A 26,971-nucleotide genomic window follows, 5' to 3' on the forward strand; every position below is an offset into this window, starting at 1 on the left:
TCCCACAGCTTTTACTGACCCTAATGCTCTGGGAGAGGAGATGGGGGTGTCCCAGCCTGTGTTCACAAGGACATTCCTATGACTCTATGCAGGAGTATATGTGCATTTGGTGTGGCACGCTTGGAAGCTGCGTGTGCATCCTCACTGTGTGCAAGGAAGCACATGTGTGTGCACGAACTGGATGGAGGCAGTCATGTGTTCGGCCTCATCTTGAAGATGTATATGGCCATTTCCCCTGTATCTGCTACTGAGTGTGTGTGGGCATATGGTGTGTGTGAGTATCTCCTGAGTGTGTTGTGACCATTTGTGGGGTGATATGTCCCAGCCCTGTGTGTCACGTGCAGAGAGTGTTTGTATGGCTAAAAGCCTGCGGTGGGCTCTGTGGGCCCGGATGTGTGTGTAGGTGGCAGTACCTGCAGCCAGGGTGGGGCAGCCTATGGGGGCCACTTGGTGGACGGCTGCAGAGAATGGACAAAAGTGTACCGGGTGTTTTAGGGACCTGAGGCAAGCCCCTTGTCACTAAGTCTATATCTCTCTTCTACTAATGAACTAGATTATCCTTGAGATTATGCTTGGGACTGAGGCCCCTGGCATTGGGGCAAACAGAAGCCATGGAAACCTCAGCACCTGACTCAGCAAGTTAGAAATGGGAGAGGGGGATGTACCGTCAGCCAGAAAGGCCAAGGGGTATGTGCGGAGAGGGATGGGCACTCACCTAACCAGTCCCAGGGGAGTTGCCTCAGAAACACAGCCCTAGCCCCAGGCGGGCTCCATGCTGGATGGGAAGCACCTCTGTAGTCCTAACTAGTTTCTAAAACCCAGTTATCCGCTGGTACCCCCCCCCCCCCCGGGGACAGGAGGCAAGATGTCCAGAAAACTCCCCACAGTCGCCCCAGAGGCTGGACCGCCTGCCTTCTTGGGCTTCAGGTTTACAGCGCGCTTCACAGGGCAGCGCGCTCTCGCTCCTTTTCTCCGCAGAAAGCTTGGGATGGCGGATCCCTTCTCCAGAACTGGAACCAGAGGACTAGAGAGGTGACCCTTCGAAGGACGTCCTGGGACGCCAACGCAGTCCTCGGGACCCCCGACGCCTCAAGTAACCGAGCTGCAAGACGAGCACCTCGTGATACCCGCCGGGCTCCAGGCTGAGACCCAAGCGGGACTTCCCTGTGAGCCTGGCTTCCTCCTCTGTCCAAGCAGACTGGCGGAGGTTCCTTGCTCGGCTGGCTGCGAGCTTTAGAAACCTGCCCTACCTGGGCGGCACGCACCGCAGGTCCGCAGTAGGCTGGCGGCAGGCACGCTTATTAAACCCCGGCTACAGTTAAGAAGTCCTCCCCTTTGTAACTCAACAGGGTGCGAAGTCGTCTGTGCCGCCGGCGCCGCGGGTCCGTGGCGTCCGCGGGGACCCCGCCCCCGCCCCCCGCGCGCGGCCCGAGCCGCCCGGTGGGGTTTCGGCGCGCTGACGTGGGCGGATCAAAGCGACTGCCCGCGCCTTATAAAGCAGAGTGCGCAGCCCGCGCCGGAGGCCGTGCGGCGCGAGGAAGAGAGCTCGGGCGAGCGGGCGAGCGCAGGCCCCGACAGCCCGGCGCAGCCCCCCGCAGCCTGAGTCCGCGCTACAGGCGGTCCTCGCGGAACCGGAGCCGGCCGCCGTGCGCCGGGATCCCGGGCGTCCTTCTGCGGCCGCTGCGCGAAGAGGGCGCCCTCGCCGCCTGCCCAGCCCGGAGAGCGCTCGGGGCCGCTGGGGGCCGCGCGAGCCGCTCCACCGCCGGCCGGGGCAGCGGGGCGCTCAGGGCGCGCCCTACGAGCGCCCCAGGAGGTGAGCAGTGGCCGCGGGCAGCGCGCCGGTGCTCAGGGGGGACCTGCTAGGGCGGGGGCGTCCGAGTCCGAGGGGGACGGCGCGGCCCCGGAGGGCGCCGACTCGCGGGTAAGCACATCAAGTCCTCCTCCACACCTCCTCTGTGCGGTTCTCCGAGGAATCCCCTGGAGGAGCGCAGCCGCGGGGGCCTGGGGGGCGCGGGCTTTCCCCGCCCGTATGCTGGAGGTGGGTTGTGCCGATTGTGCGGGCCGCTGCCAGCCTTCCCGGCCCCGTTCCCCCGATTCGACCCTCTTCCTCCCACTCGGCCCGCGAATGAGGTCATGCCCGAGCCATCCCGGAGGTGGGGTACTTGGATCGTGCGGCTGGGCAAGAGGGTGTGTGTGGCGGGGTGGGAGAGGGTGGCCAAAGGCAGAGACCTACGGCAGCTCGTACCAAATTGGGGGTGGGGTGGAGATGGGGGCGGACGCCTCGCTTTGAGACCGACTCCCCGAGGCGGCGGGGAAGGGGGAGAACTGGGACTTTGTTTACAGACCTGAGCTCCAGGCTGGGGGGTGGGGAGGAGGAGAGTCCTGTCCCGGGACCGGAGGCACATCTGGAGCTGCCGCGAACATCTGGCTGAGCTCTCGCACGAGCCCACACCCCCCACCTCCTGGTGCTGAGGCATCTCCGTGACCCTGAGGGTCCTTAGGCTCTCAGGGTCCGGCTCCAGAGGGGTGGCAGGAGGTGCCCCGCGGTCTTCCACCCCACCCTTCCCATTTCCAAAATAACCCGTCTCGCGGGTGACCCGGCGCATAGTTCGCAGCCTAGCAGACAGATTTCGCAAGACTCCCGGCGGGGTCAAAGCCGGGTTGTGGGCCCGGCCTAGCTTCGCGTCGCAGGTAACCTTGAAGCGGTCGCTTGGCGTCACCGGCTCGCAGGGTCCGCTCAGCCAGCTGCGCAGCCCGAGGCTTCAGGCCCGGCCCGCGCCGACCTTGCGCGCGGCGTGGACACTCGGCCCCGAGCGCGGTGCCCGCTCCCGGCCCAGTGCGAGCTCATCCCGGTAGGGGAGGCTCGGCGTGGCTCCGCCGGCTTGTCTCAGAGGGGCGGCCGCCCTAGCGGCGGCGTTTCCAAGGCCTTCCAGAGCCCAAGCCTTACAACCACCTGTTGGAGCGGGTTGCTGCTACTGAGCTCACCGAGCACAGCCCGGGAGGCCACTTCTCTCGCCAGCTGCCAGCGGAGCTTGGGCCCTAACCCCAGCGGGGGGAGGAAGGGACAGCTTGTCTCTCCCAAAGACGCTGCGCTTTGACGCGGGACCACTACGCGCCTGGCCCCACGGGAGCTTCCGCGCTGGGGCCTGAAGCAAGGGGTCGAGCAGTTCGGGGCGGACCGCGGCAAGTGGATGTCTTATAGAACGACCAGCGTGGAGAGGGCACTTAGCCTCATCCCATTCCCAGACGGGGACACCGGCGCCCAGGAAGAGGAGGGGACTTGCCCAAAGTCCCACGGCGCCGGAGGCAGCTGCGGATGCCACCTCGAACCCCGGCGTAGCGCCCCCTGGCGGGCCGGGGGCTCCGGGAGGCGAGTGCGCCCTGACCCACAGGGCGCAGGCTGAGGGTGACCCAGCAGCCCGCGCCGCTGTCCTGGACTCTTCAGGAATAATCCGCCAGGACTCAGGGGGCCAGGCTCTCTCGGCGACGTGCAGGGGTGGTGGAGTGAGAAGCTCGGGACCACCGGGCCTCTCAGAAAAAGCCTGGAGTAGCTGTAGGCCTGGGTCCCCGTTTGCTGTGACCAGGGCAGCCCCTCCTGTCTCTGGGCGAGTTGGGCTGGGCACGGATTCCCCGCTGTGAGTCCGCACTCTCCTCTGTCCGCGTGCAGTCCCTTCCTCCTCCCCACTCAGGAATGCAGGGCGCCTGCCGGGAGGTGTTGGGGGAGAGCCCACATTTCGGGACGGGGTGGGGGCGAAAAGAGACGGTGGCTGGAGTTTTGATCCTCTCCCCTCCCCCCCATATCCAGCCGATACACTTCTCGTCCTCAGGAGTGTGGCAAACTTTCAGGGCCATAAAGACAAAGGTTTTGGATGCAGGCTGGGTGGAAGGAGGGGGGGCTCAGTTACACTGAGAACCCCGCTGAGACCCCTAGCCTTGGACTCGGCACGTTTGTAGTGCGCGCCTCCGTGTTAGGCGCCTAGCGAGAGACTGGGAAGGAGGAAGAAGAAACGTAATTCAGGGTTTTCTCCCTGCCTTCTGGGTTATGCCGCAAGCCTTCAGAAAACAGTGCGGTTTCATGTGTGTGTGTGTGTGTGCTTAAGGCGCACACGTACACGCACACACTACACAGGTATTCGTAACAGTGGAAAGTCCGGCAGAGAGGGGAGCTCAAAGACCCGCAGGCTCCTGGGAGACTTGAAAGACTTCGGGAGATGTGCGGTCAAGGCCAGTCCCTTGTTTCATGGAAGGGGAAACAGCGTGGGGGTGGTGGAGGGCTCGCCCAAACTCACAAGGCCAGATGAGAACGCCCCCTTCACGCTCAAGCGCCCCCTGTAAGGCGGGCGCCTCCTTTTCAAACTCCCTGAGCCCTTTAGAAAGGAATCTCTTTCTTTGTCTCTGCTCCTCCCCAGGGGAGAGGGAGAGGGGCTGGAGAGCTGTTTGTCTCCGGGAGAACGCCAGGTGTTGGTAAATTTGGGAGAAGCTGGGAAGGGAGTTAATGAGGTGAGAATGAAGAGAGGGAAGACCAAAAAAAAAAAAAAAAAAAAAAGATGAAGAAGAAAAAGAAAAAAGCCCGAGAAGCGGCCCTGCGACCTGCGGGCGGGCGGGGTAACGGTTGCTCCGCGGCCCCAGGACGCCCCCTGGCGGCCAGAGGCGGCTTCGCGCCGGTCCCGTGAGTACTGCTTAGCCTTGGCCAGGCTGTCCCGCCTGGGCACCAGCAGACACTCCAAAGGCCGGGGGGGTGGGGGTGGGGGGCCGCGCTAGGCGGGGACTTGAAGACTCGGGACCACTGTACAAAGACCTTTGTCATTTCATTTCTCATCCTCCCCTTCACTGATGCCCAGAGCAAGCCCCTATTTCCTAGTCTTCTGACCATCAGCGAACTCACAGGACCCTGGGAGTAGAACACGGGGCATGGACCTGCCGCTCACTGGATAAACGACGCCCTTCCACATCCCCGGGCCTCAGATTTCTCATCTGTGAGATGGGGGCAGTGATGGTACCTATCTCACAGGGTTGCTGGGAGGAGCAAATGCGATCATGAACTTCCTTTATTAAAGGCGAATTGTGTCTGAATCCCAGATCGAATCACAGTTGTGTCCCTAGTTTACAGAGGAGGTAAACTGAGGCCCAGCGGGGAAGGATAATTGCCAAGGCCCTCCCTACTCACTAGTATTTAATATTTTGGAGATAACGCAGATCCTGGGCCCGCCATCTGCTCGCGCGCGCGTGCCCGGCCTCGGCCCTGATCCCCTTCCTCCTTTCCTTTCCGTCCCTCCCGAGGTCAGTTTGTGCCCGGCTGCTCCCTCTGCCTCGGTCTCTGACCGGCCATCTCCCTCTCTCTCGGTCTCTGGTCCAGTCGCCCCTTTCCCTGCCCGCCGGCAGCCTGGATCCCAGCCTGGGGCCGCGCTCGGGCGACACCTAATTTGAGCCAGACGCCTGCGGCGTCCCGGGGCTGTGCGGGGCGGGAGGCGACGCCCGCCGCGCGCTCGGCCTCCCGGGCCGGACCCCTCCTTTGTAATTTGAATAAAACGCCCCCCCCCGGCGGCCCCCGCCCCGCGCGCCGCCTTAACCCGCCGCCTCCGCTCTCCCCGACCGCAGGCGGTGTGCCCGCAGGACGAGCGGCGGTGGCCGCGCGCGGCGGGACTTCGGTGCAGCTCCTCCAGGGTGCGACCCCGAGCGCGCGTGCCGCGCGACCATGAGGGCGCGGCCGCGGGTCTGCGAGGCGCTCCTCTTCGCCCTGGCGCTCCAGACCGGCGTGTGCTACGGCATCAAATGGCTGTAAGTGGGGATCTCGCGTCTACGCAGTCGGGCTGTGGGACAGGCGGTTGGGGGCAGCGGCTAATGTGAAGGGGGCACCCTGGGGATCGCGTGAGCGTGCCCAGACCCGGGAGCAGAAGTTGGCTTGGGGGTCCTGGGCAAGTCACTCTTCTTAAGCCTCCTTTTCCTACTCTGTAAAATACTGTCCTTACCTCCCCGAGGGTTGTGAGGCAGGATCGAGACAGGGCGTGAGGAGCGACAGAATTGCCCGGTCCGTGCGGCTGAGCGTCGCGCAAGACCTCCACAGGGGCGGATGAAAAAAGACAGTGTGGTCAAGGGGCCCAATCAGGAGGGTCTGTGCCCCTGCGCGCCGGCCTGCTCAATATCACGTTTCCTCGTCAGTCTCCTGACCCCTCCACCTGGGTGACCTTGGGGAAGTGTCACTCAACCTCGGGGAGCCTCAGTGTCCTCTGTCAAAGGAGGGAAGGAGTCTCTAGCTCACTCAGATCGGATGAGAAGCGGCTCAGGTGCTGTGCACATGGGAAGGGTATTCCTTTAGCTAGAAATTATTAATGGACCGGTAGGTGGGAGACAGAGGCTCTCTTCCCTCCTGCAGAAGGGAGTGCGGCTCTGTGCAGGGCTGTGGGCCGTGCAGGGGGGCGGAGAGAGGAGTAACACCTAGCCCCTTCCTGGAGGAGCCGCCCTGCCGGCTGGAGGAGAGAAGGCCGTAAATAACTCCCAGGCGCTCTAGCAGTGACCAGGGTGGTGGTGTGGGGTCCCGGGGTGGGGGGGGGGACTACCTGGTGAGGGGCACATACCTGGGCCCCCCCGGGTGATCTGTGAACCCTGGTGGCCCTAGGTAGGGCCTGAGGAGTCTCTGGGACTTCGGGGTGTGGGGCCAGTGGGGAGGAGGGGATGTCCAGGACAGGACAGGTCTAGAGTTGGGTGTGGAGAGGGAGCCACGAAGATAAGACAGGCAGGGACAGATTATGGGAGCTGGGGAGGGGCTATGAGGAAGGTTCTTGGATTAGCTGCAAGACAGGGCGATTGTGGCTGGGCCGCCGGCAAACAGTCCTGAGTTCACTGGCCCTGCCCCTCCTGGGGCTGAGTTATCGATTAATTGGTGATTCAGAAGGGGGACCCCATCTTGTTTCTAGCATTTCTTGTTTGCAAGAAGCCTGGGCTCAGTGGCTCTTCTCAGCTGCTTCTGATTAGTTTTGTGAGACGTCAGCCACCTTCTACTGCGGGTGCCAGCTGGTGGGACCCTCTGATCAGAGCGTCCAAGCCCTCCTTACCCACCACACCATTTCACAGATAAGGCAACTGAGGTCCCGAGCTGGGAATGATTTGCCAAAGAGCACTAGGAGTGTCAGAGGCCAAGAACGAGGCTTGCTCCTAGAGCACTGGGGGGGATGCTGCTACCATTCCCACGCCACAGCAGGAATGCCGAGGCTCTGACAAGTGTGTGGCTTGCACGGGCCCCCAAGTGGCATGTGGCCGGGAGGGCCTGGAATAGATGGCTAGCTAAGCCCAACACCCATGCCATCCCCACTGCACAGTTTGGGCTGCTGCAAAAATGGATACAACTCAGTGTCTGCCTTACGGGAGCTCCTCTCCTTGGGGGAGAGGGACGTGTAAAAATGCAAAGTGGACTTTGGGCTGCGTCCTAGGAGAGGGAGTGTGGGAGCCCAGAGGAGGAGCGGTTAGTCCCATCTAAGGGAGGTGACTTTGGGCTGGGCTTCAAAGGGTAGGTAGGTTTTCGATGGCCAAGGATGGAATGCAAAGCAGGCGTCTCGGCAGGAGGAACAGCAGGGAGGAAAGCAGAGAGGCAGGACAGTGCCCAGTGGGGAAACAGAGAAACCAGGAGTTATAGGAGCCCACTCGTAAATCCTCAGACTCTGTTCCAAGAGCTTTAGTCACTTAAGTTTGATAATACTCTCATGAGGTAGGTGATATTCTTACCACTAGCATTTTACAAATGAGGAAACTAAAGAACAGAGAGGTTCAGTTACTGGTCCAAGGTCACACAGCTAGTGAATGGTGGCTGTGGGATCAGAAACCAGGCAGATGGGCTCCATTCGGCTGAACCCCTTGATAGTGGTTAAACTCTTGCTGGAGCTGAACATATAGGGGGAGACAGGAGTGGAGTTTAAGCCTAACAACTGTGTGTGTGTGTGTGTGTGTGTGTCTGTGGCCTTGTTACATGCCAAGCACTGTTCTGAGAGAGAGAGAGAGTGTGCACAAATGGAGGGGGGAGGAGAAGAGGGAGAAGCAGACTCCCCACTGAGCAGGAAGCCCGATGCGGGGCTCAATCCCAGGACCCTGAGATCATGACCTGAGCCGAAGGCAGACGGTTAACTGACTGAGCCACCCAGGTGCCCCTGTTCTGAGCACTTTATGTATATTGTTTCATTTGAATCTCCCGACCAGCATGGGAGGTGGGTTCTGCTGTCACCCCCATTGAACAGAGCAGGAGATGGAGGCGCGAGGGGCCCCTAACTCACAGGGTGTCACAGTTAGTAGGCAGCAGAGGCAGGATGTGGAGTTAGGGGGTCTGGCTCCGTGGCTTCTTGGTCGCAGGGGGCCATGGGACAGTTGGAAATAGGGAAGTGTACAGTGGGGCCGGGAGGCTGGGGGCTCACCCAGGAGACTCAGCTGTCCTGGGGTTGTCTCCGGGGGTCCTGCTGCCCTGGGCTTCGGAAAGGGAGCTGAAGGTGAAAGGGGCATCTGACACAGAAATTGAAACCAGATGTGGCTCAGTGGCCCAGAATGCCCACCTGTTGGGAACCTGGGCCTCAGCCTGAGCTTTGCCAGTCCATTAGCCACGAGCCATGCCCCAGGCAAATTAATAGCTTCTGCCTCTCTGAGTCTGTTTCCTCATCTCTAAAATGGGACTGAAAGAGCTCTAGCCTGGGATCTGGGATGCCTGAGTTCTGGCTTGGCTCTGCCTGATTGGCTATGTATACGTCTGGGCAGGCCTTGCCCTTCTCCTGGCTTCGGTGTCCCCGCTTGCACAATGAGATGGGGACACTGAGGCCCAGTAAGGGCCAGTGACTTGCCCAAGGTCGCATGTTGGTTGAGTGACTGAGCTGGAGCTGAAACCCAGGTGTCCGGCCCTGAGCCACTCCCAGGAGAACCCTCGACTCCCAGATGAGAGAGACCTTGGCCACCACAGTGGTATCCTTGGCAAAGGCCTTGCTTGTGAACTCTCTTCCCTTCTGTCCTTTCTTCTACCCTCTCCCCCATGTCCCCATCCCCTGATAAACCAAAATGTTTTCAATTAGGGGTCTGCTGCAGCGAGGTAAGCCAGAGGAGATGTCCAGACAGGTAACTCCCCCGCCTCCTGCCCTAATCCTTGATTACCTCCCCGAGGGGGACTGAGTTAGAAACGGTCATTACCTCTAATTACCAGATGACCGCATTGCTCTTCGAAGGGGTGGAATCCGCTGCCCCCTGCTTCCAGATCTCCCGGCCTGTGTGCTGCAGATGGAGCGGCCGCTCCATCTGCCCCACTCTCTCCAGCAGTTCCTCGCCCACCAGGGCTCTCCAGGATGCTTCCTATCTGTCCTCTGCCCTCCTTGGCGATCCGAGCTTCATCTTGGGGGGTCCTCACTGGGGTTTCCCTCCTAGCACCTCTTCTCACCCCCAGCTGGGGAAGTGGAGGCTGGGTGACTTCAGAGTGGGACAGATGGCTGCCTAGAGTGGCCCAGGTCCCCAGGCCAGGAGCACAGAGCGCCCTGAACTTTGGGGCCAAAGCACGTGGCACTCAGGAATTGGTAGTGCTGAGCTCCCCCGGAAAAGCCTGGGCCTTCATTATCCACTGCTGGGCTGGAGCAGGAACCCAGGGCAAGGACTAGGAAGGCATCCTCACTGCCTGAGTGCCCACTGCGTGCTCCCTGGGGCTGTGCCAGGGATTTTCTCGAATATCTCCTATCACCCTTCCCACTGTGAAACAGAAAACTGGCGCGGAGGGGAAGGAAGAAAGTTGGGCCAGGATGAAGGGCAGAGCGGGCTCGGGACAGGCTGAGTGTGGGCAGCCCCCAGCCCCGCAGAGAGGGGGCCCAGGAAGGAGAGGCCAGGGTCTACGGGAGGATGGCGCCGGTTGAAGGTGGGGCATCCGGGCCCCGGAGCGCCCCTGTACAAAGGGCAGGGGGTAGTCATCTCCCAGGCTGACCCCTCTGTGAGCATGGGATGGGCCGTGAAGCGAGAGGCTCTGCCAGCGGGGGAGTGCCGTGCCTCCGTGGGGTAGTGTGTCCGTGTGTGTGGGTAGTGTTCGCTGGGTGCAGGTGGCGGGCTGTACCGACCAGGAAACAGGCTGCAGGGATGGCATCTGCCTCTCTGTGGCCACACCTCACCTGGTCTAGGCTGCAGGAGTCCAGACCAGAGATTCCCTGAGGGGTTCCGGCCTACACAGGCCTCCGGGGCTCAGAGGGCCAGGGAGGAGCGGATGGCTCAGTGTAGGTCAAGAAACCATGCCTAAGGTCTGCATCCAAATACACCAGACATTTCCCTGCTCGTAGTTTGGAGGGTAGGGACGGGCCGGAGGTAGCAGTGAGGAGAGGGGGCCCTAGATAGCCACGATTGATCTGAGGCTGGGTCGTACCAGCCGGACTGCAGACATCAGGCTGGGCCCACTTGTCCTGGGTCTGCTTTCTCCACTTTGGAGTCGTAGGATGGGTGGGGCACATGGCGGAGAGTGAGAGGCAGGGGGAAACTGACTTATTAGGACTTAATGTAGCTCCTAGTATCCCTCTCAGCCCCTCCAAGACCTCTAGGAGTTCCCGTTTGTAGGTGATGCTCCGAGAGGTGCAGCAATTTGCCCAAGATGAACAGCACATAGAGGGCAGAGCTGGAGCTAGAACCCAGGTCTTTGACTCTCTGATCCAGGATTCACCTGGCAATAAGCAGAGGCAATCAATCCCATGTGTGAATGTTCCAGATGTTTTATATGCATTATCTTATTAAAGTCTTGCCCTCACCTTTTGAAGTGGAAATTCTCATTTTCCTATAACAGATGAGGACCATGAGGCCCAGAGAGGTTGGGTAACTTACCCTAAGCCTGGGCTCTTCCCTGGGCCAGCCCACGAGCTGGAACATCTGGGTCATTGCCTTATAACTGTGGATGGGTCTGTGTAGCCATTAGACTCGGGGCTCCTTGAGGAAAGGATCTGTGTCGTGTTCATTACCAAATGAGTTCAGGAAGAGTTGGTGCTTAGTAAATATTTCTTCCACAAGTAGATCAAGGTCATTTATTCATTTAGGTACAGGAGCAAGGGGAAAGGTATTCCTGGGCAAAGGCATGGTGGTAGGGCAGTCCCCCATCAGAGGAGCCAGGAGTCTGGTATGGCCAGATGTTACAGCACACCAGGGACAAGGACGAGACACTGCAGAGGTCTGGGGGACCTTGACTAAGTGGGCGCAGGTAGGAAAAGACCACCAGGGCAGTGACTGTAGTAGTTTCCCTCCCTGAGCACTGACCGGCTGTGTCAGCCCTGGGCAGAGCACATGAGGCCCACCGAGTTACTCCCCCAGGTAGTGCTGAGAGGTTGCTGGCCTAGGAGAGGCCAAGTGACTTGCTCAAGGTCACAAGGGAGAACAACAGACCCAGGAGTCTACCCCAGCCTGTGCTGTTCTTTAGCACGTTGCTATGTCTCTTGGGATCTCAGGTGGGGGGTTCTGGGATCTTGGCCTCACTAGGTCTCAGCCCTGACCCTGGATGAGGACTGTGGTGCTCGTAGCAAGTGGGGGCGGGGGGGGCGGGCAGCACTGTGGCTGCAGTTTGGCCCATCCCCCCCTTCCCCGCCGTGCTTCCTCTAGAGTTTCTGCTGGCCTGCTGAGGGCCAGCTGGGTCTGGGGCAGGGGATGAGTCTATGCAGAACCCTTTAAGTCTCTTGGGGTCCCTGTAGCCTGCACTTAGAGTAGGTGCTGCCTGATGCAGCCTGCTCCTTGGAGAAGGCTCTGGGAGAAACGTGCATCCAGGATGTACCCCTGGTCCTGGAGCCTTGCAACCCCAGTACCTAGAGCCAGGATCTGGGAAGCTCCTCGGTGTTATAACGTTACCAGGGTTCATAGAGACCCCCAGGCCAACATTTCCCAAAGCATGGATGAGGTCAGCGTTTCTCAAACAAAGGGCTTTTTGCTTAGCCACCTCCTGAGTTAAACAGAACCAAGCTTGTTGCTTTGCTGTGGGACTTCTCAGGCAGGGCCTTTAAAATGTGAACGTGCTTCAGTTACTCTCCAAACGGGGACAGAGCATAGCAGGTTCCCCAGATGTGCTTATGCATGGATCCCGTTTTTCAGAGTACCTCACTGGAACCGATTCTGGGAAATAGAGTTTACAGGTACAGACACTGAAGCCCAGAAGAGGACAGTGATTCATCTAAGGGCACACAGCAAGTTCATGGCCAAGTCTAATTTATCACAAAATTGAGTGGCTCCTTAATCCTTTAATAAATTCTTTGCATGTGTGTGGGATTTTACAGCCCAATAAATGACTTTAGTAATTACACGAAGGGATGTATGGTGAGCTCCTAACTCAGACTGTGCATCTAGCAAGTGCTCAGGTAATGGCACGGATTCTGAGGTGACTGGAACCCAGCACGGAGCGCGGCGTCCGGCACACACAGGGGCTCGGCGTTGGCTGCTGAGTAAGGGGTCCTAATTCACAGCCGTGCGAGAACTAAACAAGGAAGCGGGTGTGAGTGCTTTTTGTGAGCTGTGAAACTGTTTCTTGTTAGGCTGACGATAGTGAAGCAAGCGTAGGTGGGGTGGAGGTCATGATCCTACGTTAGGAACGAGGGCCTGGCCCGGAGAGGGACAGTGACGTGCCCAAGGCCACTGGGAGCTGGAGGGCCTCAGTTCAGTGCGTCTTAGCTTCCCAGCTCCTTCCAGCAAAGGCCCCCGAGCCCACTGAGGGAAGGCTGGGACCCGAGGGGCAGGCGCGCCGTGGCCCCTCACGCCGTCTTTCCTCCCACTGGTGGTCGCCCTCCGGTGGTGTGCAGGGCGCTGTCCAAGACCCCGGCGGCCCTGGCGCTGAACCAGACGCAGCACTGCAAGCAGCTGGAGGGGCTGGTGTCTGCGCAGGTGCAGCTCTGCCGCAGCAACCTGGAGCTCATGCGCACCGTCGTGCACGCCGCCCGCGAGGTCACCAAGGCCTGCCGCAGGGCCTTTGCGGACATGCGCTGGAACTGCTCCTCCATCGAGCTTGCCCCCAACTACCTGCTTGACCTGGAGAGAGGTAGGGAGCCGCCGGGGGCTGCCGGGGCCTGCGGAGTGCGCGCGGGTGGGGCGGACGAATTCAGGCGGACGTGTATGTGTGTTTGGACGGGTGGGTGAGTTCATGGCTGGCTGGCTGGATGTTGATGGCTGTGCGACGGGTGGGTGAGTGACTAGGTGGGGGACGGACGGGCGCACAGAGAAGAATACGGGTGTGGATGGATGGGTGGCTGAAGTAGTGACAGACGTGGGTATCCAGGCCTGAACTGATGAGTGAGTGAGCACAGAGTGAGTGAATATACCAGTGTAGGGGGAGCACGGATGCATGTGTACCCTGCTGCACGAAGCAAGGGTGGGTGCGGCCCAGGAGGCTCTTGGGAGGGGAGGCGGTAACACGAGGGCGGGAGAGCACCCCCCTCGGGCAGACAGGCGGGCACAGGTCATTCTAGACCGACGTGACGGCAGACGCTGTGAGATGCACAGCGGGAGGTAGCGGCCCCGCTGTCCGGAGCAGGTGCCTTCCGGGGTGGCTTTGGGGGTTTCTGATGGGCAGAAGGGCCCCAGCGGGTCTAACGTCTCCCCTGCACGGTAACAGCTAAGGTTTGTGGAGCACTTGACAAAGCTTCCTTCCTTCCCAAATTATTTGAACTCTAGAGGAAGCCTGTGAGGTAGGTATTATCATTCCCATTCTGCAGTTAAGCAAACTGAGGCTTGAGAAGGGGAGGGGACGTGTGTGGAGCTAAGGCAAGGACACCCTACAGGAGAGGCACGTTGGGCTCTGGATTGGTTTCCCGAGGCTGCTGTGACAAAGTCCCACAAACAGGGGCTTCGAACAACAAAACTGGATTGCCCATAGTTCTGGAAGCTAGAAGTCTGAAATCAAGGAGCCGGCAGGGCTGTGCTCCCTCCGATGGCCCCGGGGAGGATCCTTCCTGGCCTCTTCTTAACTTTCGGTGGCAGCCAGCAGCCTTGCTGTTCCTTTGCTTGTCGATGCGTCGCCTCAATCCCTCCTTCTGTCCCGTGGGGCCCCCCCGCCACGTGTCTGTATCCACGATTCCCCCTTCCTGTAAGGACACCAGTCATTGGATTCGGGCCCACTGTGATCCAGGATGACCTCATCTTAGTTCCATCACACCTGTCAAGACCTTGTTTGTAAATAAGGTCATGTTCACAGGTACCAGGGGTCAGAACTTGACCCTATCTTTTTGGGGGACAAATTTCAACCTACAGCTGGCTTTTTGCACACTCATCTGCCCCTCGGGGACAAGTTCTTTGAAGAGTAGCCCCTAACACAGAGCGCGGGGAAGCAGGGGCAGGTCCAGAATCGTGAGTGTGTGGGAGCAAGGTGCCTCTGGGTATGTGGGGCTGAGTTTTCGAGTGAGTGTCCAAGTCAGCTAATGTATGTGTGGGAGAATGGGCAAGCGACAGATTAATGTCCCTAGGGCTGTCCTCCCCCTGGTTGCAGCCCCTGTCCTCTGCCGGCCCCACCGAGGCAGGCAGGGACTCAGGAGGAGGCCCTCAGGCCTGGGTGGGGTCCTGTCCCCGGGTCACCCGCGCCAGCTGACCCAGCACCTCCCCATAGGGACCCGGGAGTCAGCCTTCGTGTATGCGCTGTCGGCGGCCGCCATCAGCCACGCCATCGCCCGGGCCTGCACCTCCGGCGACCTGCCCGGCTGCTCCTGCGGCCCTGTCCCAGGTGAGCCACCCGGGCCCGGGAACCGCTGGGGAGGATGTGCGGACAACCTCAGCTACGGGCTCCTCATGGGGGCCAAGTTTTCCGATGCTCCTATGAAGGTGAAAAAAACAGGATCCCAAGCCAATAAACTGATGCGTCTACACAACAGTGAAGTGGGGAGACAGGTAACCACCCACCCCACCCACCCCAGATGGTTGTGCTTGTGCCAATCGGCCAGGAAAGGGCCACCAGTGTGCCTCGATGGAGTGGGGGGCGGGCGGCGGGCCCTGATCCACCCACACCCATGTGCTCCCGGCCCCCCCTTGGCTCTCCCCTTTCCAGCTGCTTGGGGCTTGCCAGGCTCCTCCTCCTCCTCTAGGGGGTCCACCAGGATTTCAATTGAAAATGTTGGGTGGAGCAGAAGGAACACTGAGCTAGGAGTCAGGAGCTCCGAGTTCCCGCCTTGGCTCTGGCACTAAACTGGCTGGATGATGTTGGGCAAGTCACTTCCTCTCTGGCCTCAGTGTTTCCATCTATAAAATGGACTGGCTGGGTACGCTCTAGTCCCCATTGGCCGTGTTCCTCAGGCTCCTCCCGTGGGGCCTCCGGCCGGGGCTGGGTGTGGGAGGAGGCGTGGGGAGGGCTGTGGGGCAAGAGCCTTAGCCTCCGGGGTCGTCTCCTTGGCCCTAATGGGGATTCCCATCCAGCTCCAGACTCAGATGGCCCCCAGCGTCTGTTGCTCCCAGTTTCTCATTAATTCCTCACCTCATTCCACAGAAGGTTGGGGTGAATGCATAAGTGAATGAATGGACCTTTTTATTTTTAGAAAATTAAAAAAAACACAACGCTTTATACCACTCTGAGCACTGTGAGCACTGTGGTGGTGCCTGATGAGTTGTCTGTCCTGTGGTCCACAAACCCCCCTGTGAGGAGGGGCTGCTACCCTCTTACAAACAGGGAGCGGGGGGCCTGAGGCGTGGAGCATCAGGCGCAGATGGTTCCTCACGCTTTCCTGCAGGCCCAGCAGGCCCATTGTACAGAGGCAGCAAGGGGGGCAGAGAGAGCTTAGGTGGCTTGGCCAAGGATGCAGGGTGCGATGGAGCCCAGGTCTGTGGGACTCCAAGTCCAGAGGTTTCCACATCCTCACCTTTCTCTCTCACTGGTCTCCCTCATGGAAGGATTCTAGGATGTCCAGGCCGTGTTTGGACAGTTGGGGAAACTGAGGCCAAGAGACACTAGGGGCCTGCAGCAGTAGTTACCTGTCCTTGATGATTCAAAAGTACCTTGATGCCCTTGGGAGGTTGAATGTGCCCTGCAGGCGGGTTCACCTCATTCCTGTGCTCTTCACAGGCTTTGCTGAGCCAATTCCAGATTCTAGACCCAGTGGACTCCCTCGTTCCCCACTTCCTGGCACCGGTGAAGGAGAGGAGCCCTGGGACCTTACCAGCTCCTGCACTAACTCACCGAATGACTTTGGGCAAGTCTCTGCCCTCCCTGTGCCTCAGTTTCCCCATCTTTCTAATGCAGGGGTAGGCCCAGGGGACCCATAAACCTTGCAGGTCCACACAGGAGGGCTGGCCTGGGCAGAGGGATCCGAGTCTTGTGTGCCAAGAAGCAAGGGTTAAAACGCAAAACTTTACTGCCTGCAGAAGACATCTATCTAACTCATGCCCCTCAGGTACACCTGGGGAAACTGAGGCCCAAGGAAGATGATGGGACAGAGTCATTTCGGAAGCCGGGACTAGAGTCTCCCCAAGCTCCAGAGCCCAAGCCTCCCGGCTCCACCACAATCATTGGACTGATTTTTCAAACCAGTGTTGATTTGACTTTTAGAGTTCACAAAACCGTTTCCTCCGCAACCATTCTGCAAGGTAGCAGTTACGTGCCTGCCCTGCACAGAGTAGGACAGAGCTGCTGACCGGTGGCCAGGGCGGGGGGAGGCTGCTGGGGGTCACCAGGCAGTGGAGGGGAAGGGCCAGCCAGGCCAGGGAATACGCCCCCATGCACTTACCTCCTGCCTCTTTGCCCCCCTCCGCCCCCCTCCTCATTCCTCCCCTTCCTTCCTTCTCTTTTTTCGCTTTCTTCCAACAAGCATTCAGTGAGCCCCAGTTTTGTGCAAGAGAAAAGCGTGGAACAATTAAAAGCCATGGCTTTTGGAATTGCCTTCAGACCTGAGTTCAGATCCCGGCTTCAGGATTTTCTAGCTGTGCAACCTTGAGCTTGCGACTTGGCCTCCCGGAGCCTTTGTTTCCTCTTTTGAAAATGGGGAAAGTAACGATATCTCCGATATCTCCCGTGAAGGACTGTTATGATGATTAAGCCATATTATGTATTCGGGCACTTGACATCTGTTACGCCTGCAAATGCCACTCCCTTCCTGTCCCTGCCAGCCACCCCCAGGCTGGGGAAGGAGCTGAGAACCAGCAACAGTCCCCAGCTTTAGAGCCAAAAGCTCCCTCACCTGAGGCCCAGAGTAGGCAATGACTCCCTGATAGCACCCAGCATGTGTGGGGGTGGGGCAGGGTCCCCGGGCAGGCCAGGGAGAGGGCTCTGGCCGCCCAGCCCGACGCCCTCCCCTGTCTGCAGGCTCTGCGCGCCTCTCTGGAAATGAAGTGTAAATGCCACGGGGTATCTGGGTCCTGCTCCATCCGCACCTGCTGGAAGGGGCTGCAGGAGCTTCGGGATGTGGCTGCTGACCTCAAGACCCGCTACCTGTCAGCCACCAAGGTAGTGCACCGACCCATGGGCACCCGCAAGCACCTGGTGCCCAAGGACCTCGATATCAGGCCTGTGAAGGACTCGGAGCTTGTCTATCTGCAGAGCTCACCTGACTTCTGCATGAAGAACGAGAAGGTGGGCTCCCATGGGACGCAAGACAGGTAAGGGCCTGCTGCCACCCTGGCAGGAAGGGGTCAGCTTTGCTGATAGGCCCCACACCAGCGCAAGGCCAGGCACAGAGTCTCACCTCGGCTGCCATTTGGGGGATGGAGTCCCTGCCCGGTTGAGGGAGGTGGCCCCAGGAGTGCCGAGCAGAGGTGCCAGGGTCCAGGGGGCCCCCAGCAGAGCTCTTGGGAGGGGCCGCTGTGTACCTTGCTCAGGCAGGGGCCGCTGGGGAGTGGAGGCTGGTGAGAGCCCCCTCCTTCCCCCTGGTGGGAAGATGGGGAAAGACAGGACCACACTGGGAGGCTGGCAGGGACAGAAGCTGCCCCGCAGAAGACAGGTCCTCATAAGTGTTTGTCAAGTGAGTGAGTGAAGGGTCAATGTCGTCTAAGCCGCTGGTTGGACAAATAAGGACCTGAGGCACAAGGGCTCAGTAGCCAGCCCACAGCCGCGCAGGCAGTCTGCATAGAGCTGGAGACGGAGCCTGGGCGCCTGCTTTTCAGAGGGCCACCAGGAGCGGGAGGCCTGGCTTGAGGACAGACAGAGTCCCATGTCCCCTGACAGGCACGCGCCCACCTCCCAGGCCCCAGCTCTCTCTCCCCTTGGTCCCCAGTTTCAGAGCCGGGGCTGGGGCCCCATCACTACCGCCAAAGCCGGCTGAGGACAGGAGAAAGAAAGGGAACCGGGGTGACTGCAGACCTACTGTGTGCCAGGCAGGGCTGGTGAGGATTCAGGGCAGCAGTATTTCCCATAGATGGCTCTGGGGGAAGTTAGTCCCGAGATGCTATAATAGAGACAGTCCTGCAATCAGCTGTGAGTGGGAAATTCTCTTTGGCGATTTGCAAAGCACGAGAACATTTTAAAGGCTCATAGGAATCCCACAGTAAAGGATCTGCCTAAGCCAACGTTTCCCAGAGGTGTTTGGCTGTGGAACTCTTTTATTAAGGAGCCCTTAATAGCATTCCACAAAACTAGTGTTCTGCGGGGTTAAAAGAATATTGAACCAGAGCGAGGGTGTCTGAGAACGTGTCTGGCACATAGTTGGTGCCCGGCCAGCATTTGCTTCCTCCGCAGCCCCCGTTCCTGTCTCCCAAGAGAGGGGGGCTGGTTTGGGCGGGGGGGGCTCCGTCTTCATAGGCCAGGGCAGCAGGCTCTGCGAGGAGGCCCTGGCTCCCATCTGGAGGCCAGATTGAGGGGGGTCGGGTGGAGTGAAGATGGAACCAGGTCGGGCCCAGGAGACAGGAAGGAGCGAGAGTCTGGGTCTGAGGCAGCCAGGGTGGGTGTGATGAGGATGGGGGGAGGGCAGAAGGATTCTAGAACCCAGAGAGGCTAGGGAAAGCCCAGAGCACACAGAGGGCCTCCCCGGATCCATGGGGGGATGTGTGTGCACGCACATGTGTGAGGGAAGGCTCGTTCCCACCCCCGCGCCACAGTTTCCTAGCTGTGGGACCTTGAGCGAATGTGTTCGCATCTCTGAGGCTCAGCCTCATCTTCTGCGCAATGCAGAGGGTACCACACCCCTCAGAGGGGTGGCCAGCCAGCGCCAGTTACACTTACGGGGCAGCTCCTCTGTGCTATGTCAGTCCCATGGGAAGGGCTCATCAATGGTGCTCTCTCCTCCCCACCCCCCAGGCTGCCAGGCCTCTGCTTTCCCAGGGCCCCCCACTCCGCTTGCCCCCAAACCACTGACCAGGAGGCCCCATCCCACAGCACCAGCTGCCTTCCTTGCTTTCTCTGAATGCCTCCTTCCCACTTGCCACCAGGTTGCCTGCCACGCTCAGCTCTCAGCCATTCCTCTGAAGATGGGCTTTTGCAGACATCTGTGTGGGTCAGCTTTTCCTGCAGTAACAAACAGCTCCAAGATCTCAGTAGCTTACCACAGACTCTTTCCCGTCTGTTTATTACATGGACGCTCTGGCAGGCATAGGGAAGGGGGAGAGATAAGTGGTTGGATTGTGACAGAGGAAAGCCCAAGGGTGAGGGGAGTCTTGAGGTGCCCTGGCTCAGCCTGGACATCAAGGAAGGCTTCCTGGAGGAGGGGGAAACGTGAGCTTTACTAGGTGAGCGGATTTGGAAGTACGAGGGGTTGGAGATAAATGAGCTTCGTTAACTGTAAGAAGCATGCGCACGGGTGGCACCTCTCTAGAGGCTGGCCCCCTAGCTGGGGACAGTGCCCTGCGGCCCTCCTCACATCCAGCTTGGTGAACTGAGGCCTCAGCAGCGGTCACCATTCCAAACCCCAGCCCTCTTGTCATGTTTCTTTCAGCGGCCTCTGCACTGATGAAACCTGCCCTGGGCCCCTGGATCTTTCTCCAAGTCCCACTCTCTCCAGCCCCCTGCAGATCTTGTCTGGTTCTGGGGTTGGAGGCCAGGTTTCAAACATTGCATGTCAGGGATCTAGAAATAAAAATGAAACTCTTCCCTCTTCCCCCCTTTCCTGGAGGAGTCATCCGGAGACCTCCAGGATATGGCTCAGGGGCACGAATGGGGTTGAGTGACTAGGTGGCTTGCCTTGATTCACACGGCCAGTAAGTGGCAGTGCTGGGGCTTGAACCCAGGTCTGTCTGCCTCTGGGGCATGTGTTCTTCCGCTGTTCCTTCCCGCCTGGAACTGTTGGCAGCCCCGACCTGCAGGCCACCATCACCTCCTGATTCTCCTTCCGTGCACCGCGCCCCCCTTCTCACCCCATGGCCTCCTCTCAGCCCTGGTCTCAGCCTCTCTTTCTCCGGCCTCCCTACTTACAGCCCTACCCCTTCCATCTGTTCTCGCCTCTTAGATTAGGTCCGGTCCTTTGCCTTGTCTTCTCCCCAGGAGTGTGATTCGGAAAGATATGCAGCCCCTGGAAGCCTCTGGGTTGTCTGCCGTTAGGGTAGGGAGAGCGTGTGCTAGGCTTGGTTTCAGGACCCCTGAGCTTCAGCCCTGCTTGCCCACAGACTCCTATGAGAACTTGAGCAGGCCTCTGCCCTTTGCCGAGCCCATTACTATCTGTACAATGGGCATAATAATCCCACTGACCCAAGGACCCTGCGTGCCTCCTAGAAGATAAAATACTGGCGGGAAGCGCCTGGCACATAGGGGCAAATGGTTGACAGAGGCTCTCTCTCAACGAACAGAGTGCCCCATACTCACTTTGCCTCCAGCGCCGTTTTGTCTATTCCAGAATTATCCTGGGATTCTCAATGTAAAAACGATCTTTACATTTGTTACAATATAATTCAAGAACGGATATGAAGACAGGATCATTAGGGTGGTTTGAGGCTCCTTCCAGTATTTAGAAGTAGAAGGAAAAAAAAAAAAAAGACACCTCCAAGGAAACAAGACACTCCCGTCGTTTTGATACATGCCTATTAGAAATCTAGGGGAGGGGCGCCTGGGTGGCTCAGTCGTTAAGCGTCTGCCTTCGGCTCAGGTCGTGATCCCAGGGTCCTGGGATCGAGCCCCCACATCGGGCTCCCTGCTCTGCAGGGAAGCCTGCTTCTCCCTCTCCCACTCTCCCGGCTTGTGTTCCCGCTCTCTCTCGCTACGTCTCTGTCAAATAAATTAAAAAAAAAGAAATCTAGGGGAAAGGGAGAAGTACTCTCAGGAAAAGGGATTATCTACAATTCCCCCAAGAGCAAGACACCTTACAAGAGGAGCTGGGGGGGGGGGGCAGCCCGAGGGCAGTGGGAGGCTGCGGGCCCCCGGGGAGGGGTGGGGGCTGGGAGCGGGCACTCCCTGACCGCCCCTTCCCCCACCCCCCAGGCAGTGCAACAAGACGTCCCACGGCAGCGACAGCTGTGACCTCATGTGCTGCGGCCGCGGCTACAACCCCTACACGGACCGCGTGGTCGAGCGCTGCCACTGCAAGTACCACTGGTGTTGCTACGTCACGTGCCGCCGCTGCGAGCGCACCGTAGAGCGCTACGTCTGCAAGTGACGCCGCCCCGCCCGCGCCGGGGCCCTCGGAGCCCCGCCCCCACCAGGGGCCCGGACACACCCCGGGGTGGCCGCTCGGGGATCCCAGATGCCAGGCCTGGGAGGTGGCTTGTGCTTGGCCTCCGCTTGGCAGCCGCCGGGGACAGAAGGCCTGGCCACCCTGGAAGGAGGGCCGGGACATCAAAGGAAACCGGCAAGATTAAAAATAACCTGGCAGCCGGAGCCCGGGAGGGCCCACTCGCCGCCTTCCAGGCCGCTCTGAGAAGCCAGGGGCCTGGGGTTGGCAGGACTGGTACGGACTTGACCTTTCACGGCCAGAGACGCCAACCCCCCCGGGAAGGGAGGGGGGGGTCTGCCTGCCCTCATTAGAATGTTCTGCAGGCCCTGCCCTCGAGACCCCCACGGCTGCCCCCAGGGTCTGAGCCTACTGGGCCCACCACATGGAACCACTAGCTTGGGTTGTAAATGTTTTTTTGTTGTTGTTTCGTTTTGTTTCTTCCTCTGGGATGTGGGAGCTACAGAAATATTTATAAAACATAGCTTTTTCTTTGGGGTGGCTTGCCTCAATTCCTCTTTATATATTTTATATATATATATAAATAAATATATATAATGATCTCTATTTTAAACAAGCTTTTTAAACAGCTGTGTGAAATAAACGGCGAGAGAACTCCAGCCCGCCCCTCAGGTCTGTGGCCTCCTCAAGCGAACTCAGAAGGCCCCGGGGGCCGGGCCGGGTGAACTCTCGGGTTTCCAGGCAAGGCGGCTTGCGATTGATGTCCCTAGCCCCCCAGCTCCGGCCCTGATCTCCCCGTAAGATCTCTTGGTCAAGGGCGAGGACAGACGTCTTGAAACATAAACCCAGCTGGCAGATTCTTTGTTCCTCAGGGACACACACGCAGGCCGGCATAGCCTGGCTGTGTCGTCAGACCTGCTAAGCTAGCTTCCGGAGAAAATCTACTGGGGGAGCTGGGGACGCAGACTTCAGGGAGGTAGTGGCAGACCCAGGCTCCTGTCAGCCCTCGTGGGTGTTCTGTGTGACTCTGGGGGAGGCTCCCCACCCACCCACCCTCTGTGCCTCAGTTTCCCTATTTGTAAAAGGGGGATGGCGAAAATTAAGGTTGGTGGTTGGGAACCCCCCCCCTCCGCCCCCCCACCTCTGTCTGGGCCAGGCTGGCTGCCCTGGGTGTGGTGAGAAGCGTCTGGATTCCTGTTCTGTGTCAAAGGTGGAGCCATGGGGATTTGCTCTCTTTATGGCTGCGGGGTGTGGGCGAAGGAGGATCAAGAAGGTCACAAGCGTTTGCCTGGGGTACCTCGAAGCCCTGAGACGGGGATGGAGAGAGGACTGGTGCTCAGACTTGGCCACATGGGGATTGTGAGGTCGATTCAGTCCCAAGTGGCATTGGTGGGGAGAGGCTGAGATGCACATTTAGGCATCATCACTAAGCAGGGGTGGGATAGAAAAGCAAAAAGGACCAAGGCCAGAGCCTGGGGCATCTTGGCTTCGGAGGTCAGGGAGATGGAGGGGGAAAGAGGCAAAGGCGCTGAGAAGTAGCAGCCAGGGAGATGGGAGGGTCTCAGTGTGGTCAGCTCTGCCCTCTCTGAGCTTCAGCTTCCTCTCCTGGGCAGGTGGTGGGTGGTGCTGATGGGCAAGTAGAGGGTATCCTCCGCGCCTGGCCCTCGGCAGGTCCCCCCAGAGAGAAGCAGTTAGTGAATCACACGTGCTCTGGCCATGGGGTGACCCCACAAGTCCAAGGATGTAAGCAAAGGGAGTAACCAGAATTTCTGTGTTGGGGGGAGGAGACGTGAACACAGGGGAGGGCTCTCCGCTGCCCAGAGCTAGCTAAGGCACCCCCTGGAGGGGTTGGGACAGAGCAGGGCCTTGGAGCCCGGGCAGGATTTGGTGAAGTGAAGCAGGCACCTGGGGGTGGGATGTTATGGACATCCACCCCCGCCCCCACCAGAGGCTGGTCTGATCACTGAGGGGAAGAGAGAGGGCTGTGTGGCCACCCTCCAAGTCCCTGCCTGGGAGCTCGCCTCGGGGTGGCCAGAGTCACAGAATCACAGGCTGGAAGGAACCTCAAGATAAGTCTTCTGGTCTCCCAATCTGTTTTGCAGATGAGGAAATTCCGAGATGGGAAGGGCCTTTCCTGTGGTTACAGAGCTGATAAGGCTGGTGGTGGGGTTGCAGGGCATCCCAGGGAGAGGCTCTCGCTAGCATCTCTGCAGAAAACTCAGTCTGCACTGAACAGGCCCTGGAGTGTGCTGTCTTCCGGGCCCAGGGCTGCCCCTTGCTCCACACGGCCTGCAAAACCAGTCCCCAGTTCCCTGGCCCGGCATCCAAGGCCTCTCCCCCAGGTCATAGGTCACTCTTCCAGGCACATTTCCTGCAATTGCCCAGGCCTGCCCTCTGCTCCAGCCACAAGCAGACCACACATGCACTCATGGATGCAGAAACCTGACTGCTGGGCCTGCCTCTGGCTATCTGCTGTGCTTCACAGGCCTGGAATGGAACTTTCCCTGTTGGAGTCCTGTTCAGCTGTCGTGACCATCTCTAGCAAGCCTTCCCTAGCGACCCGGGTGGGAGGGATCTCTCCCTCCTCGGGCTCCCTGCAACCCTCTGAACCATTAAAGCAGCCATCACACTCATGCTCTCTGTGGCCAGCCACTGTCCAATCTTCCTTCAAGGCCCAGCTGACTGGTCCTCTCCTCCGGGAAGCCTTCCCTGACCACCCTCCGCCTGGACCTCCTCTGGGTTCCCATGGCCATTGTGCTCCTCGGGGACATTGCATTGAACCAGGTTGTAGTACAGGTCTGTGTTGTGTCTGTGTCTGCCTCCCCCACCCATCTGGAGCCTCCTCGGGAGCTAGGACTGGCCCAGTGCACCGGGGGATCTGGGATCTGGGAGTGGCACACCTGGGGCTGAGCTCATGCCTCAGAAATGTTGGATTTTGGGGTGTTCTTTGGACCTTAACCAGAACAAGCAAATGAAAAAATCGGACCAAGGACCCAGAGTGATTCTCAGAAAGGGTGATCACAAACCTCAGGGCTCTGCAGAGGAGGTGGCTTGCCCCAGATCTCACAGTAGGTCCACTGTGGTGCGGGGCTGGGGGCCCAGGTGTGTCTGCCACCAGACCCTGCACCCTTCTCACGAGTCCTCACTCCGGCCAGGTGCAGGAAGAGCGGCATAAAAGGCAGAAGACTCTTCCCGGCTCAGGACAGGAGACCCAGCTGGGACCCCGACTCAGTGGGCCTCATACACCTGCCACTTGCCAGTGCCCAGGCCAGCAACGAGGCCCTGCACCCCTCTGGCTGGTCAGGGGCTGGGCAATCAAGAGGGGGTGGGGGACAGGTGTCTGCACTGTTCCTCCCCGGCCAGATCAGGGTTCGAAGCATGCAGCTAGGCTGAGCATCTACCCCGGTGAGACAGGGGCGGGGCCTCCAGTGTGAATCCCAGAACCTCAGAGCTCTAGGGTCTCAGGATCTCATTGTGTGCAGAGATTTCAAGCCATAAAATCTTGGTATTTTGGACTTTTGGAGTAGAACTCTTCAAACCATTGCCTTGGAACCCTGTAGAGGCCCCTGAACCAATAGCCAAAAAATGTAAAAGGCCCAGGTATGGCCCTGTGGGTGTCAGAACGCTCCACCTCCCTCTTGCCTAAGAGGAGCGCAGGCCCAGACTGGGCTCTGTGAAGCCCAGAAGGCCCGCGAGAGAGCGTGACTCCCCAAGGATGACAGGACCAGCTGCTCCGAGGAGGCTTCTGAACCAAGTGTGGGAGGCTGACTGGAGACATGGGAGAGACGGGGCCTGAGGAGGGAGACAAGAAGGCGGCAGAGAGGAAACAGGAACTCCTGAAAAGACGGAGAGATTAGGTTGGTGGGAAAGGAGAGAATGGACAGATAAGGGCCCCTGGGGAGGCCAGGTCAGGCCAGAGAAACAACCAAGGGGGGCCCGGGCGCAGCCCTGAGCAGGCAGATGGTCTGTCGTTCCTCAGGTCATGGTGACCAGCTGCCAGGTTACACAGAGCAGGCCTCCAGCAGGATGCAGGCCCCCGCCCGGGACCCTGGACCACGGGAGGCTGAATGGGGTAGGGGGAGTCTGGGGCTGGGAGGCAGAAATCCCGGCATGTTTTCCACTCTCTTGCTGTGTGACTCCAGGCAGCCACTGGCCCTCTCTGGGCCTCTGCAAAAGTTGTCTCATTTAATTCTCACGATTTTGAAAGGTAGAGCCCAGTATCTCTATTTATTGATGAGGAAACTGAGGCCCAGGGACAGAAGCAAGTAGTCCAAGGTTATAGAGCCGTAAGGGGCAGGGCAAGGATTCAAGCCCCAGACTCCGTGGCTGCATGTCTGTGATGGGTGTCCGAGGGATGGAGGTGGCCTCTGGCTGAATGGGTATATGAACCGGAGTAGCCAGACAGGGCTCCGCACGGGAGGGAGAGGAGACCAAGCAGATTTTAATAGGTGTCACAGGGACTGGAGAAGGCAGTCCAGAGAAAACCCACCTCTCTCAAAGTGTCGGGGATAGAGAGTAGAAAACCTGGAAGACTTCATGGAGGAAGTGCCATTTGCACTGGGTCTGGAAACCTGAGGAGGATTTCAAGAGATGGAGGAAGAGGCAAAGGGGAGGGGTCTGCATGAGCGAAGGCATGGCGCCCCGTTTGCTGGGGGGAGGCCAAGAAGCGGGGTGTGGCTGGAGCTCAGGGGTCTGTGGGCACCAGGCCGCCTCGGGCCCTGGGCTGGTACATTAGAGCCAGGGTGTCCGAGACCACCGCCACCAGGGTGCTAGCCACAGGCTGGCCCAGCCACCGCCTGCCCGCCAGGTCCCCCGCCCACCCGCAGGGATGGCTGGCTTCAGGCAGAGCGATTTCACAGCAGCCCGTTTAACGGGTCCCTTTGCTCCCATAGACCAAATCAATATCCGCTCGGCTCCCCGGGCCTGTGGCTGCTGAAGACATTCTCCTCATCAGCCCCTCGGTCCCCATTGCCTCACCTGCCGGGCTCCAGTGGGGGGGGCTGGAGAGCTGGGGGAGGGGTGGAGGGGGGGCGGAGGTGGCAGATCACACGACCATCCCAGACACCGACCGCATCCAGGCTGGCCTCGGGGCTGGCAGGGGAAGGTGGAGTTTGGAGAGGCCTGGGCCCCAGAGCTCCTGGATGGGCACAGCTGTAGTGAAAACCTAAGTGTTCACGTCCCCGCCATGTTGGCATCCATAAAAGCCTTGCTTGCAGGGGCTGCGGAGCAGGTGACCGTCTGGGAGGTGCTGGCGCCGCAGCCCATTAGGTGCCATGCCCTCGAAGGCACCTGCTAACTCAAGATCCTGATGCAGCTTTCCTTAGATTCTGGACCACCGCCCAAAGCATTCCACGGTCCTGGGAGCCCAGGACTCCAGGATGCTGAGTCTAGCAGGTCTAGAATCTAAAGAATCTAAAACTATGCCTTTGTTTTCCTCTGCCTAACATGGGAGTGTCATGGTGAATTTTCTAGGGTTTATATCGTCCTTCTTCTCCCCGGAGAGCTGTCCTGAC

The 26,971-nt window shown here is 59.3% G+C and overlaps 1 protein-coding gene across 3 annotated transcripts; it reads left to right on the plus strand.

Moving 5' to 3' along the window:
- The first annotated feature begins 1,684 nt into the window (after positions 1-1,684).
- On the plus strand, positions 1,685-22,064 carry WNT11 (Wnt family member 11). 3 transcript variants are annotated; one of them, XM_045894466.3, is made up of 6 exons: positions 1,685-1,813; positions 5,599-5,778; positions 12,759-12,994; positions 14,555-14,832; positions 17,234-17,526; positions 21,269-22,064. In XM_045894466.3, the coding sequence occupies exons 2-6, from the start codon at positions 5,696-5,698 to the stop codon at positions 21,441-21,443; spliced, it is 1,065 nt and encodes a 354-aa protein (XP_045750422.1). In that variant the 5' UTR covers positions 1,685-1,813; positions 5,599-5,695; the 3' UTR covers positions 21,444-22,064. The 3 variants fall into 3 exon arrangements, with proteins under 3 accessions (XP_045750422.1, XP_064432981.1, XP_045750423.1); XM_064576911.1 differs by having other exon boundaries at positions 1,792-1,921; XM_045894467.3 differs by lacking the exon at positions 1,685-1,813 and adding an exon at positions 2,500-3,635.
- Positions 22,065-26,971: the final 4,907 nt, after the last annotated feature.

The sequence above is a fragment of the Mirounga angustirostris genome, unplaced genomic scaffold (genome assembly GCF_029215605.1).
Source record: "Mirounga angustirostris isolate CCGP_5_RB_7025 unplaced genomic scaffold, mMirAng1.0.hap1 SCAF_13, whole genome shotgun sequence".
NCBI classification, from domain to species: Eukaryota; Metazoa; Chordata; class Mammalia; order Carnivora; family Phocidae; genus Mirounga; species Mirounga angustirostris.